At 37.8% G+C, this 16,086-nt stretch overlaps 1 protein-coding gene across 1 annotated transcript in view; it reads left to right on the forward strand.

Annotated features, from left to right (window-relative positions):
• pigk (phosphatidylinositol glycan anchor biosynthesis, class K) overlaps positions 1-16,086 on the forward strand; it is a 43,471-nt gene that overhangs the window by 4,086 nt on the left and 23,299 nt on the right. The window contains exons 7-9 of the mRNA XM_008434640.3: positions 157-274; positions 2,081-2,191; positions 4,527-4,699. Coding sequence (XP_008432862.1) covers positions 157-274; positions 2,081-2,191; positions 4,527-4,699 — 402 coding nt within the window. The remainder of the gene's footprint in view (positions 1-156; positions 275-2,080; positions 2,192-4,526; positions 4,700-16,086) is intronic.

Here is a 16,086-nt window from a genome sequence, read left to right on the forward strand (position 1 = left end):
TGATGCTTTTACTCGGTGGCCATGGTAACTGCAGCATGAAGGGTTGTGTGATAACAGATTTTTTTATTGGAGCAAATGGACAAGTGCGATGCCAGCTGTGTGCCCTGTGATTAGGGTTTATTAGAAAATGAGTTTGATCGTTTCGTGTCTGTCCAGGTACAACGAGCTGCTCTTCATCATCGACACCTGTCAGGGCGCCTCCATGTACGAGAGGTTTTACTCTCCAAACATCATGGCTCTGGCCAGCAGTCAGGTCGGGGAAGACTCCCTGTCGGTGAGTTATTCCCCCTCATAATGACCCACAGGGTAAATTAAATCATCCAGCAGTTTTCGCAGGTTTTTCACTCCGTAGTCTAGTTTATAACACCTGTGACTGCCGACAGGACCGGAGCTCATCTTCCTTATTGCAGTGAAGACGAGAAAAAGATTTGTTGTATAAATATTTATTTGATTATTTACATCCAGACTTAGCAAAACAACTCATTGATTGACTAACAATCAATTAATTGATTCTTTAAAACCTGATTATTGTCATGTATCAAGAAGAGGACTGTCTTTCCTTAAAATAAAGGGCTAAATATTTCATAATATACAAACTGTGAACAATAAAATATAGTAAAATATGGTAAACCCTGACTGTCTTCATGATACTCTTATAAAAGCTTCAGTCAGAAGCTTGTTCAAATTCACTGCAATATGGGCTGCTTTCTTGCCAACAGCCATTACCATCTACAGTAACTGAAGAATTTGAATTATTATTTAATTTCCCTTTGGGATCATACAGTATTTTTAAATAAAAAAAAAAAAACACACTTAATTTTTAACATTATTTGGTGTTAGCTGCATTCAATACTGACTGAATAAACAGAGATTACTTTTTCTCACATTGATAAATTTGCATATTGTGGAATATAACAAAACAAGAACCTCTAAGATTGCTGAATAATAAGATGGGTGAAACACTTAATCTCCCACTAACAGTGCTAAAGCACTTGTTGCTGTCAAAAAGACTTTTTCTTGTCTTTGCATAAAAGAAATGGCCAAAAGTTATAGTTTTATTTAAAAATTGGTTATTTTATTTACTTGTTTTGGGCCTAAGTATGTTTTTCTGGTGAAACACTGCTTTATAGAGATGTTTTGAACTAAACAACACTTCTAGACAGAAGTGGGAAAAAAATCAGAATTACAGTATACAAGAAGATTTGCTTCTATAAAGGCTACATGTTTATACAATCTATTAAACACTGAGTTTTCCCTTTTCAATATACTTAAAGCATAGTTTCATTTACACTGCTGGTGCAGTAAGAGGCGCAAAATACATTCATTTAATTTTATACTCTTTCATGTGTGAATTCATGCTAAAAATACTAAAATAAGCATTTCCAGTGAGCATTTTCCTCTGCACAGATTGATTTTACTCTCTCCTGTCCACATAGCAGAACCGTACATTTACCCACCAATGAGCGAAGCAGAGTTATGAAAACATTTTTCTTCAGATGTCATTGCCCAGCACTTACTGGCAGCTCTCTAAAACTCACTTTAACACTGAGGAGTGATTTCCTCCTCTCAGAAGATTACATTTATAGAGCTGGTGCAGTAATAACGCTTTTGATTATTGGTATCAAAATAAATCTTTTTATTTTATAATGAAGGGGACATTGAGGGAGGAAAACATGATCAATATGTATATTTCTTTAATTTAATTATTAGTTAATAAAGTTTTTATTGGAAAATTAACCAATTGGTGCATATAAAACACATATTACAGAAATGTTGAGCTGCAAAATAACAAAACAATTTTTAAAATGAATAAAAAAGGTGGTGCACAATAAAATGGATACATGTAGAACGAAGACAAAACGGAACATAACCAAGTGATATCACAACAAAGATTGAATTGTTTAACTTGGCAGTTATTTTCTGATTTTCATTATTAGTATTTTCATTTTCTCTATTATTTTTTGCTTTATTGTCACACAGATATTTTGGGTAGAAGTGGGAAAGAGAAAAAACAGCGACAAAAATAGCAATATTTAAAAATACAGCCATAATCACATTAATTTTTGTTCCTCTGTTTTAGCACCAACCGGATCTGGCCATAGGAGTCCATTTAATGGATCGCTACACCTTCTACCTGCTGGAGTTCCTGGAGGACATCCACCCGGCGAGCAAAGCCAACATGAACGACCTGGTGAGCAACGTTTTCTTTTTAACGTTTTCATCAATGAAACTGATTTTCTGAAATCTTACAGATTAAAAAAAAAAAACATGTATGAAAGCTTTTGAATGACTGGTGCTTAACCAAACCTGAACCAGTGAGTCTATTTACAGTTACTTTGGTTTTAATGCCCCTTTTATTTGATCAACTTCCTGCCACAAACTGCTGTATTTTATTTTTTTAGAACAATTTCAGTTCAGAATCGGAAAGTGGTTGAAAAGGGGTGCGGGTTTTAATGTTTTTATCTTTTTTAATCTTTTTTTTTTATCTCTTTCTCTTTCTTACTGTTTATTCAATGTCACATGCCGTTTTAATTTTTTAAATTATGTAAAGCACTTTGAAATGCCTTGCTGCTGAAATGTGCTATACAAATACAATTTGATTGATTTGATTGATAAAGAAAATACAAAAGCCACAGGGCAACGATGAGAAGCCACAACCAAAGTTATGCTAACCTATTCATGGTTTCCAGTAGTGTATTATAAGCCTGACGGGCTGCCAGGCTTTATTTGACCTTTCACCAGGCTAAGCTTTGTTTGCTTATTTTAAATAAGGTTTTTCTAAGCCAGTGACAGTAAAGACTGATTATCCAGGTTTATAGTTGGTGTAAAGAACTAGTGGACCAATTATTATTTCTAAAGTACGATGCCGAATTTGGTAACTTTTAAATTTTTTTTAACAAAAACACGATGCCTGTAGAAATGTAAGTGTATGTCATAATGAGCACAGATGAGCATCAGCTGATTAAAAATGAGTGTTACTGTAAAAAGTTCATCCTGGAGGATGCGTAGCAGTGAATGTGAGGCCTCTGGCTGCCTCAGATGAAAGACACGCAGGTCTCCCTGGACTTGTCCAGACTTGAAAGAGAATGTGTAACAAAGCGTGGAGCCGGCTTGCGTTTGACACCGGACTCAGGAATTGTGCGTACGCACTCTGCGCCGCGGCTCGGCCTCAGCGGTTCCTCTCTTTTCATCTGTCGGTCTCCTGCAGAGATCCATCGAGCCACCGGGAGTTTTATCTGAAAACGACATGGTTACTCTGTATGCTCTGACTAAAGCTAATTATACGTTCTAGTTGTTCCAGTTGTTCTGTTTCTGTAGATGCACTCTTTGTTCTGCTGCTTTTTGTGGATTTACTGATCAATTCTATAGATTTTCTTGACAAGCCCATTAAGTTTTTAAATCCAGTCTGAAAAGCTTTGACCTTTTTAAAGAAACTGCTTTCAGGTTCGCTTTAGTGTGTGATTTTGTTTCCAGTCCTGTCTGACTAACAGAGATTATGCTCAGGACAGGCTAATGATTTCTTTTTCCTTTTTAAAAATTTGCCTCTGAAATTTTCAAATAAATCCTCAAATTACTGATGGAAAAACTTTTAGGATGCTTTTTCCAACCCTAACAATCCAAGCACCAAAAATACCTGCAGAATAAGCTGAAACCTTGTGAATATAATCACACTTGCTTCTCCATAGTGCAGTGAATTATTGGTTGAACTACATTTTCCCATAAATTACTATGAAAGTAGGGGAGACTGTAAAATACCAGATAGAAAAAGTTACTCCATGTAGTTGCTGTTTTCTGTTCGGACTTCAAATTCAAATTTAGGACTCAAATTATTACATCACTGAACAGTTTCAGGAAATATGGATAATCAAAACTGTGCTAATTTATTGTACCATTTTTAAACTAGCTAATACTTTAGGTGGCTTTATTGTGGATGTGACGTTTTGTTTTAGCTGCATATTGAAATTTGACATAAATCACAGGTCATGAATGTTGCTATGCATGCTAATTGTAATCTTTTTAAATCCTTTCCATCAACTCACTTGGGGACAGCAGATGAAAATTAGCCTCCCTGTCTAAATCAGGCATATTTACGTTAACATGCATTATCCCCTTTATGAAATAAAACTCAGAATGCACAGATTTATTCTGTTTTTGTTTTTTTGTCGCACCTAAATATTTCTGATCATCAGACAAATATTAATATTGAATAAACACGAGCTAAGTGAATACAAAAAGCTGCGTCTGAATGCCAGTTTCATCCGTTACAGAGGGGCAGCATTATGTAAAATTTACTTTTTTGAGCTTTATGTCTTGTTATGATGTTATTCAGTCATTTAAAACATATCTGGGATGTTGCTGTGATCCTTCCATGCATGTTTAATCCCCCTTGACAAGAAAGTAAAACAGGGACATATTCATAGCTCTTATGTGCAAACATATCTTGGATTACCTTTTGTCTTGTTTTATTCAGTTGATTCCACTGTGTATCTATTTTGCTTCTAAATTTATTATTCTCTTCTCCTCAGTTCAAAGTTTGTCCCAAGAGTCAGTGCGTGTCCACTCCGGGTCATCGGACCGACCTTTTCCAGAGGGATCCGGAAAGCGTCCTCATCACAGACTTCTTCGGTAGCGTCCGCAAAGTCGAGATCACCACTGAAGTGGTGAACTTAACGGACCCCATTGAGCAAGTGGACGAGAGGTAAGCTGAGCTCATTACATTAGCTCCTCTGAAATAGTGATGCTTATACGTTTATTTTCATCTATGTTCGCTCATTATGGGTTTTTTTGTGTGAATTTTTTAAATGATGTATTAAATTTTTTGAGGGTGAAATCAATGTGCAATAAAAACCAGCTCTTGGTGCGCAAGTTAAAGGTTTTGTTTTCCGGACTGGGTCACCATCATCCATATTGTGTCAAAATTATACATACAGGACCAAATATGTAGCTACTAGTTGTTTTTTTTCCATGTCAAGGTGGTAAAGTCTGTCCATATTTTTTGAAACATGTCTCTAGTTAATATTTTGGTATGATGGTTCTTCCAAAATGGTAGCTGATTCATAGTTATCAGCTCATGAAGTTAACAACGTCTTTGGATAAATTCTGTTTTTCGAGACTGGTGCATGTCCGGTTTAGGCTCATGTTATGAGCATTTGACAAGGGGCTATAATACAGTGTTTGGTATCATCTTAAAGGGGACACTCTTGACTCTCTGTTTCTCTCTGATCATCACTAGAGCTTCTTAAACCAGAAATAATACACATTCTTCCACACCTTTTGACTAAACCAGATGCATATCTTTTATCCAGGAACCCAAGAGGGTAACACTTTATTTGAAGGGGGGTGAATAAGACTGACATGACACTGTCATAAACATGACATAACACTGTCATGAACATAAATAAGCCTTCATGAATATTTATGACTGTTGTCATAAAGCGGCATTCGGTAAATTATGGCACTTTTAATACAAAGTTGACATTATTCAAAATGTCTTTATGACAACTTGACATTAACCAAGAAATCATTACTGTTTAAACTTTACCTTTAATAACATAGTTACCTAATTTTTAAAGTGCAATCAGTAATGCTTTTATAACAAATTTATATCCGTCATGATTTCTTGTTTAATGTCAAGTTGTCATAACAAAGACATTTTGAATAATGTCAACTTTGTATAAAAGTGTCATAATTTACCAAATGACGCTTTATGACAACAGTCATAAATATTCATGAAGGCTTATTCATGTTCATGACATGTGTTACGTCATGTTTATGACAGTGTCATGACAGTCTTATTCACCCCCTTCAAATAAAGTGTTACCCACAAAGGTAAACAACTAAAATACTCAACAGACTCTTCAGAAAATGTGTCATATACCTCTGATGTCTTTCCGTGGGGGGCGATCCTGATTAACGTAATAAAAACATTAATTAGAAATAGTAGAAATTTACACTTGCATAAAGTTTAGGATGCTGTACCCAAGCGTGTTTATCAGAGTTTGTGAGTTTCTCCATCCTGGGCTGCCATTACGTAGCTGATAATGATCACAGAGAAACATGATGTCCTGGTAGGCTCTGTGGGAGGATGCCACCCTCACTAAATTACAAATTATGAGGTAAAAATAATCATTGTTTTCAGATGGTTAGGCTGCTATTCACAGCATGCACCCCAAATGTCAGATTAAATTCCTCCTTTAGCTGATTACACCTCGATTTTAGTATCCCTGAAAACAGATGTCCTAAAATGATCAGCTTAATTCATTAGCATTGTTTGAGACACAAATGTGCATATTAAATTTTCATACATAGATATAAAACAGCTTTATGAAGAAAGAACAACTTGAATAGATGATTAAAAGCCCAAAATAAACTTCTGGCCACATAATTGAGTTTATAGGATGAATAAAAATAGTTGATGGAAAATCTTTCTGCTACACCAACTTTCTGGAACTGGGACAACCTGGATAAAAGCCTCATTAAGGCCGACCTGCCTGTGCTTTAATTGAAGTGCCGTGGGCCAAACTCATTCATTGTTTCTCTCCAAACTTAATGAGACTTTGATTTTAGTTCAGAACGCCTTTTATTGGTGTATAGATTTCTCCACTAGTAATGTGTTGAGTGGCCTGTTTTCAGAAGAGTAACCTTCTCATTAAGGTCAAGTGTTTATACTGGATGGACGATTCAACTCTTTACTGTCAGACTGACTAGCAGTAGGAGTTTGTGAGGTAATTATTCAGGTCAATTAAAGCACTCTAAAGCATTAGTTCAGACCAGAATAAAGCTCATAATGAGACGGTGTCTCTGTCTCAGTCTTCTTCGGGTGGTTTGAGTGACGGGGTTTGGCGCCCTCTGGTGGTTATTTATTATTATTTTCTGATTCATTTTAGCAGCTGTGATTGACAAACCCCGCCACTAGATGGCTGTAGAGAGCTTTCACTAGTGACGTCCTGTTTTCTCCTTCATAAACACAAACGTCTCTTCAATTAATCTCAGTTCACACAGAAAGCTTTAAGATAATCCATATACGTTTATATTAATACACACTAATGAATGAGTGCCAGCATGAGGCAGGTGGTTGGACTCATTAGTTTGGAGGTTTTATATTTCTGAATAAAAAAACATTCAGCACAAATGCACACAAAATCACACACTCTTAATAATTTCATTAAACAGGGTCTAATTTGACCACCAGAAGGAATTAAGAATATTTTTTTTTGCTGAGCTACTAATCAAAAGCACATTTCCATGCAAGTTGTGGTCAGTGACTATTTTGGCCCCAGGCCTGGTAGCCATTGCACGCAACTCTCCCCTATTACTTTATTATTGATTAAGCCTGACGCATTAGGTCTGCCACAACACAGAATCATGGCACAGTTTGTTATTGAGCTGGCAGCTGGCCTGATTCAGTCACACAGAGACACACTTCTTCATTTCTGATGCAAGATTCCAGCAACCCCCTCATTCATTTGATGCTCGACGGAGCAAAGTTTGCAGAAGCGCCCGAGGACCAGCAGGCGCTGCCCCGCCTCTGCTTCCAAGGATCGGTACTTTTCATGCGACAGGAACTTCAGCGTTTTTTTAAACACCTGGACTTCATCTGCTGCTCCGGGTTAAATTGTAGAGTTGTGTGTGAGGATATTCTGAACTGGAGACCTGATTAATTTTTTAAAGTCAGATTTGATCTCTGAAATCAGGATTATTAAATCATCTTCTGGGGGTTGATGTGTTTGCCTCAGAAGTTGCAGATTAAGCAAATGAGAATTTGTTTTCGACATGTGAAATGGTAGGTGTGATGCTAATTAGGCTCTAAAAATGCATGTTTGGCAGAAACGGAGCTGAATCTGATTAAACCTGAGATGTTTCCCTTCATTGCATCAGGAAGTAAACAGCAGTTTGCTTCTTTTGGTATTGAATTTGTTTGTTGTTGGCCAGCAGCAGGTAATCCACCTTTTTCCAGGTACCTCAATAAATCAAACAATTACTGCTTACAGTTAGTTGGCACTCAGCTGAATAATTACCAGTGGAAGCTAAATCTCCAAATTGAAAGTACAGTGAAGCCCAACGTTACACACACTTCTGACAGATTTAGATTTATTCATTCAGCAAAGGAGTTTGTTTCTGATGGCTTTCTCTATAAAAGATCATGAAAAAAGTTCTGATTTTGAAGAAAAGTGGCATGTCCAATTATTTAATAGCCAGTAATCAATGGACAATAATCTATTGACATTAAAGTGTTATATTGCAATAGCTGACCAGTTGGTTTGTTTCCACTGGTATTGAGATGCGAGTCTTTCAGTTTGGAAGGCCTCATCATGCAGAAGTAAAGTTAATTGAATATTTTATACTTTTTGCCATTTTTAAAAATGGTATCTGAAAAATCTGAAGGCCTTCTGTCATTTTGACAGATTTCAGTTCACACACCTGACCACTTGGTGGGGATGCGCAGACATTTTCATTTTCATTGTGGAGGTAACTACAAAATAAAATTCATATAGGAGTATCTGAGCATTATCTCCTTTCTGGACACTGGAAAGGATCTCATGCAGCTCACTATCCAGGAGCTGACGGAGACTTTGGAGTGTGTGTGTAACCATTCAAAATCACAAACTGGTGCAGTTGGACCTCTGGTACAGAAGGAGCACATACTGAGGAATCAGAAAACTCTTAATTCAGGCAATCTTGGTAACTTCTGATCACTTAAGTTGGAGAAATGTTCCCTGATTTCTAAACTTTGGCTGTAGTGGTGGTTGTAATTCCAGGCTCAGATGTGGCAGCAGACCGCATATTCAGTCGTTATGGTGATTTTATGGGAGATTTTCTTCTAAACACGGAGGCTCTGATGCAACCCAACATAAAATATCCAATTTCATTATTCAAAAATTATCAAAAAATTGAGAAGGAGATTTAGCTAAAAGGCACCATATTCCCCCACGTGAACCTTTCCTGGTCATCTTAACCCTCTTAAAACTTCTTCACTGCATCCTTGATACTTTGTCGTCATTTTTCTTTTGTTTCTCAGGTAGATTCATCATTTTCTGTCCAATATATCCTACGTCCTTCCTTCACATAGGTCCAAACTACCTCAGCTTTCCATCTACAACTTTGTCTCCACCTGAGGCTGTCCCTCTGCTGAACACTGAGCTAAATCTGTCCTGACACACTGTAGAACAGATTCTCTTCTCTGAGGCCATAATCACTAGAATAAATGGCTGTGGCTGATTTTCAGAAATACTTCTTCTTCAGTTATGATCACAATGTGACTGAAAAAGAAAGGTCTTACAGTGGCAGCATTTTGTCCATCATTTTCTCATTCAAGTGAACTGTGGTTGGGTGTTTTGCTGCCACATTTTGAAAAGGATAAAACAGGAAATGTACCTTCCAGGATCCTGGTGAGAATGTAGAGTTGGTCCACTGAACCTGACCTTTGGTCTGACTCTCCACTCTAGTAATAAATCTCACCAGGCAGGCTAAGTAGTGTGATCCCCCTGTAGTTGGGCAATAAAGGGGAAACTGCCCCCAGTGTCTACATGATGTAGCAGAAGCGTGCCATTTAGAAACCCTACAAAGTACAGAGCCTTAAAGGGGACCTATTATGCTAAATTCACATTTTGTTCGTTTTTATACTTCCGTTTGAGTATCTACTGCTTCTAAAAACATATATGCGTTTTACAATGGCTGCTGGAAAAGACAAGTGTTTTGTTGACTTGCCATCCAGAAACTACTTGTTGCATTCTTGTTGGTTATGCAGGAGGCTCTACTAATGCTTTTCAAAGATATGTGCTTTTATAATTGTGCATTTGTTTGCAGCCATTTTCATGTGTGAATGTAAACGTTGAGTTGGGGGAGGCATGCCCAGCAGCCGCTTATTTGGATTTAAACAAGTACCCTCAGCTTCTTCCAGAAAGTAATAATTTTTTGCTTGTTTCATATCAAATGGAGGTATTAAGCAATTTTTTCGATCTTCTATTGACACTTACCAGGACACTGTAAAGCAACAGCAAAACCCAGATTTTTTTCCCCTTTTTATTTATTCAATATTTATCAGCATTAGTAAAGAAAGCTGGGTTGTAACCTCTTCCAAAAGAAGAGGGCGATCTCTTTTGGTAATCAACAAGAGATTGCTGACAGGATTCTTTCTGTGACTGTCAGAACAGAGGCCATTATTGCTACTAAAACATATTGTTTCATAAGACCAGAAAATGGGTTGAAGAGTACTCTGAGTGTCCCCACAGAGAGAAGATTACAGCTCACACAGCCGCGTTTTTAATAAATGTAGTGCTGCTTTAGTCCACTTTTGTCAGCCTGTTCAGCCACGTAGGCAAGCAGACGAGTTCACTGGAACTCATTTTCTAGCCGGGACACATTTCTGGATCCTTTTACTCAACTGAATGGCACTTAGTGGTATTAAGCCTAGATCCATTTAAACACCCTCTCCACCACTTTTCACTTCAAGCTACAGGAGATATTTGACTGCAACACATTTTGCTACAGGTTATGCAGTTCCCAGAGTAATTACAAGTATCGAATAACAACTAAATCCAGACTCCATTGAGTCATAATGTAAGTCTAATGTAATTTGTGACCTGCAGCTCCGGATCGAGTGTACAAACACCGCTTCGGCTTTTAGGGGGGCAGATGGCACAAATAAATTAGTAAGGCCTAAAGATGGCAGCTGGAGACGGCAGCAGGAGCAAAGCTGGAGGCGGCCACATCTATTAGGATCATTTACAAGGATAGAGGAAAACTCTCCAGAAATGTCTTCATGGAGAATAGAATGGACAATAGCATTCACTGAGTTGGAGCTAAAATCTTGCAGCCAAGTTGAAAGGGGAGGGGTGGAGCAGCTGCAATGCTTTTAAAGGCAGAAAGCGCTTTGAGCTCATGGAGGGCTCAGCAGGGGATCGCCGCCCTGCTTGCCGGCTCATCCCGTTTTCTCTGTCTGTCAGAGAGCCCACTGACATGCAGAGAGGGAGACATCAAACGGGGATGAATAGAGGAGGAGGGCAAGAGGGCAAGATCCTGAAAGAAAGTTGTTGGGGGATAATAACTTAGGAGTGAAGAAAGAAACAAAAAGTGGAGATAAACAGGTTGCTCCACTCTGCGAGTGGTCGGAGGAGAGGCAGGGCAGCTCACAGGAGCTTTTGGCCCACTTTGTCAGAGGCTGGCTGGCTTGAACTTTGAATGAAAGACAGTCAGTCATTTGAACCTCCACTCGACTGTGACATTTAGCTGGGACTGCTGCGCCTGGCTCAGTTTCAGAGAGAGAAAGAGGCTTTCAAAAAAGCAGTGGTACTGCTGGAAGGTTTTAAACCTCTATTGTGGATTTTGGTCACTTGAGCTAAAATATCTGTTGGATTTCTTAGCATTTTGCACACATTCATGTTTGATGAACTGGAATATTACTGAGAAATTTACTAAGTGAAACGCATACGAGGGGGTACCCAAAAGTTTCCAGAATGACGCTGCTGCACGCGCAGTTTTCGTAGTACACGATTCTGCCGCTAGGTATTTGTTCAACCACGCCTTCTCAATCAGTGTGCCAAGCGCGGGAAAAAAGCATTGGAAACCGTTCAAATGTTGAAGACCGCTTACAAGGATGACGCTATGTGTCAAGCTCAAGTTTACTCATGGTTCACCCACTTTAAAAATGGTGAAATGTCAATTGATGATCAACCGCTTTTTTCCCGAGCAGGTAGCAAAGCTTCAGCCGCGCGCTGCTCATAAAACTTCTCCATGAAGAAAAACGACGGCTGGACAAAACGGCTCTTCCAAGAAAACTCACTGCAGATAGATAAAACCTTCCACATCAACGCCTCTTGGCACACTGATTGAGAAGGCGTGGTTGTACAAATAACTATCGGCAGAATCGTGTACTACGAAAACTGCGCGTGCAGCAGCGTCATTCTGGAAACTTGGTATCCCCTCATATAGATGTTTTTTCTTTTATTACATTTCTTTATGTATGCACTGCATACTTGTTGGTTGTGCAGGAGGCTCTACTAATGTTTTTCAAAGATGTATGAATCTGTTTTCAGCCATTTTTCAGTGCTAGTGTAAATGTTGATTGGGGGGCATATATATATGTATATATATATATATATATATATATATATATATATATATGTCTCTGCTTTTCACTGAATCTGTTTTTAACATCTGTTTACATGTTTTCTGCATAAAGTCCAGTTGAAGTTCGTCAGATTATTTTTTTCCCCCAAAATTTCTCTTTCAGAACCAAAAAGTTTAAATATATCACCATATTTACAACGACAAATGCTAGGATTTAATGTTATGATTTGATTAATACTTGAGTTTGATGTTTTGTATGTGCTCTCATCACTTTTCTGCAAATTTTCTCTCTTCTTTGCCTTTTGTGTTCTGCTTTTTCACATATTTCTTGACTTCATGTATTGAAAAGTTTATGGAGGAATCTGGAGGTGAAATAGAGGCTATGTATTTAAACATTTAACTGGGTATCAGTCCAAACTGCGCTTTAAAGTCAGAACAGTGGAATTTTTATTTTATTTTTTTATTTTACCAGGTGATTTTCAAGAACAACCTGGCCTAGAAGCATGAAAATATCACACATTTTATTCATCACAAATGAGGAGAATTCAGTTGAATAGAGGAGGTTCAGCAGACGCAGAGAGTTGCAGTAATCCAGGTTAGATTACTTATACCTGCTGCAGAGCAGAGTTATTCTACTAGGATAGTAATGCGTTGTGTCTTTGTTACGGTTAACAAATCCCATGAAAGAAAAACAACCATCTTAGCCTGTTCCTCAAATCCGTTCCCACTTTTCAATTGCTCTCATCCCTAAGCCTGTTTGTTCTTACTCACCAAGGAAATCTTTCCCAGAGAGAAATCAGGTCACGTTATTTTGTTTCCCTTTGTGTTTGGCGTTCGGCAAACATCACTGCTACTATAAGAGGACTGCCATTGTTGGGGAGTTTGTTTTTTTTATGTGAATTTTGTGAATGCTTATGCTAACAGCAGTTCTATAAGCTTGTATTTAAATTTAGAATTTCATTTTTTTTAACCAAAGATTTTCCTGCAGGAAAATGACTCGGCAAGTTGATGTTATGTAGTTTCGTAATCGCTCAGGGATTTTTTTTTGTCTAGTGAAATGTTTGTACAGCATCACTTGCAACACAAAGTTGTAATAGTTCAGTATTTTTACATGGTTCCAGATGCCTACAGAGTCGATCTTGACACTTTCTTTAAATAACTTGTCCAGTTATTTAAAGAATCCAGTTTGAGCCAAATTAAATTAACATTGGCTTCAAATTGAATTATATACGGCCTAAAACTACCAATTGAGACGTTCAGTTGTAGTTGAGCTTTCATTTCAATTGGTAAATATTTAACAGTGGTCCACTGTCTGGGGTCTTTCAACTGTTTTGATGTACTGAATCCGAAAATCGCATTGGTTTTGCTCAATAAGGCCAACTTTCTGAACTATGGATGCCACATGAGCATCAAAAAGCATGAATTGTTCTCACATATGGATCGGTTTCCTGATAATCTGGGATCAATGAGTGATGGGCAGCGGGAGAGATGAAGACGTAATGTTCAGTTTAAATGTACTTATCCTTATCAGTGTTCATTATTCAGTTTACAGAAATACAAGTACAATACAAATCAAAGTTTGTAACACGTAATTAGCTAACTCTGTTGGAAAGCATGTTTTTTTTCTACTATAACCTTTTTTGGATGAGAAATATTAACGGAAACAAACCGATAATGTCATCAATTTAATCAGCAGATTGAATTTCTCCAAATCAAATTAGAATAAAATTCTGACCTGGTTGAGAAAAATGGATGTCATTTTGGATTCAGTGGTGCAAAATAGTTGAAAAAACATAGACAACTTCCAAAAAATATATTTTGTAACCCAGTTTAGTTATCTGCTGAAGCCATGTCAGTTGCTTCAAAGCTGATGACTGTAGATGAGAAGCTTCCCTTTTTTTTTTTTAGGAAGAATGTGCCTCTGTAGCTGTTCCAGTCTCAAACCATCTGGGCATTAAAATACATGAAGGAAGCAGAAAAAATACAGACGCACTAATCAGGAGGGCTCTTTATAGGAAACAAAGCCAAAGAATACACAAATATAATGCAGCAATGGCTTAGTTAATGGCCGTTTCCAGGAAAAAACTAAATTGTGATTGCAGAAGCAGTGGGCCAGGTGTGTCTTTTGTGGAGAGAAGAAATGGAGATGTTGCTCATGGGTAACGGCAGCAATAACTATAAATGATGTATAAAATGAGTGTGAGGAGAGAAAATAATAGAGGGGGGGAAAAAAGGCCATTATATCCTCCAGCAGGCTAAGCTTATCTTGGTTCATAACTACAGATATATCCCAGGAAAGTCCCTGAGCTTTAAGCTTTGTCACAAAAGAAACCTTCAAGCCGAATCCTGTAAACAGGTGGCGTTTGTTCCTCACGGACAAAAACTGGCAGCTGGTTCTTCTCAAAGAGCCTGATAACTGAAAGAGCTGCCTCCTATTCTGCATGGCTTCATCCGTTTGTCTTTAAATGCACTGATAAGACAAAAGTCTTATGTGTAAGCATACATTTTGTTGCCAATATATGTAAAAAAAAAAGAATAAATAGTTTCTTGACTATATATGTAGAGCTATTGTTGGAGATTTAATGAGACACAGTTTAAAATCTCTCAAAACAAAATGAATACATCCCCAATGTAAGTTTGGGTCCTGCACACAACGTCTTAATAAAAATTTATATTTTCATCAAGTCATTTTAAAAATATTGTACACCTGGGATCGATCGAGTTCAGAAAAGTTTTAAACTTCATGAATTAGCACAAATACGCCTCTCGGTATTGTTTTAAACATGTCAAACCCATAGAGGGCAGTGCAGCACAAACCTGTCAGCCAATCAGATTACTTAAAAACAACCAAAGCTTCCTGATTAGATGAACTTTATTATCTTCCAAGGGGCAATTTTCTTTGCAGACAGCAGGACAACCACACTTAAATGCATCTCAAAGAGGGAAAAAAACTAAAATAAAAACACATCACAGCATCCGTATAGCAGATTGAACATTATTATTATTTACAGTTTGTTAACTTATCTCAAATTAATAAGATCGACACGAACGGGAATAAATGAACATTTATCTATCTACGAGCTGAAGACAACACCCTGTAATGGCGATGGGTTGTTGAATTAAACGTGGCACCATGAGGTTAATTTGTGTGAACTGATGTAGAGGTTTAATTACATTTAAATAGCCTATTAGAATATAAAGTTAATAAAAAAGAAGACAATGTCAGTTGGAAATAATGTCAAAGCATATTGATGCATTATTTGTCGAGACCGTATATCTGAATTTTTCCATTTATACACGCAAACACAAAAACAAAGTTTTCTCACATCTTCACTTTGGGCTGAGTTTTTATAAATCGCTTTTGGTGAGATGAAATAGATTTTTTGTGTGGATGAAAGGCCAAAATGCATAAAAACCTATTTGTTGGCCTTTAAAAGATATGGTCATTGCTAGAGGTGTGCCGATCGATCGGCCACCGATCATAATCGACCGATTTCCTTGAAAAAGTGTATAATCGGTGATCGCCGATCATGGTCTCTTGTTGCCGATACCGATCACCTGCATCTCATTTCGCAGCCTGCCTGTGCAGCTGGTCTCTTCTTTCCTTCACACTGCGCAAACGCGCAGCAACAAATCCTAAGCGATGTGGAACTATAACGCACTGAGTGAATGGGGAAGTTTGCGAGTTCCGGCGGAAAATTGAAGCACATCAAAATGCATCAACACAACGAATCTAATATGGCATAAAAACAATGGCATACTTGACGGAGTTTGGCTACATCAAGGCTCACTGCAGTAAAAAAGACATATGGAGGATCAAATAACGGGTAAAGCTGCACACAGATACAAACACTCACCCGGATTAGCATGACGGTCAGAAAGCTAAACAAATAACCCGCAAAATTATTTAAGTCTTTGAGCTGCGATGTAAGACGCTGGTTCTGCTCTCGCTGTTGAACCGCTGCTACGCTACAGGTAGTAATATTTCACAGACGGAGCGCCGCTTCTGCTCCACCT

This window comes from Poecilia reticulata, chromosome 17 (assembly GCF_904066995.2).
Source record: "Poecilia reticulata chromosome 17, P_reticulata-male-v2, whole genome shotgun sequence".
Taxonomy (NCBI): Eukaryota; Metazoa; Chordata; class Actinopteri; order Cyprinodontiformes; family Poeciliidae; genus Poecilia; species Poecilia reticulata.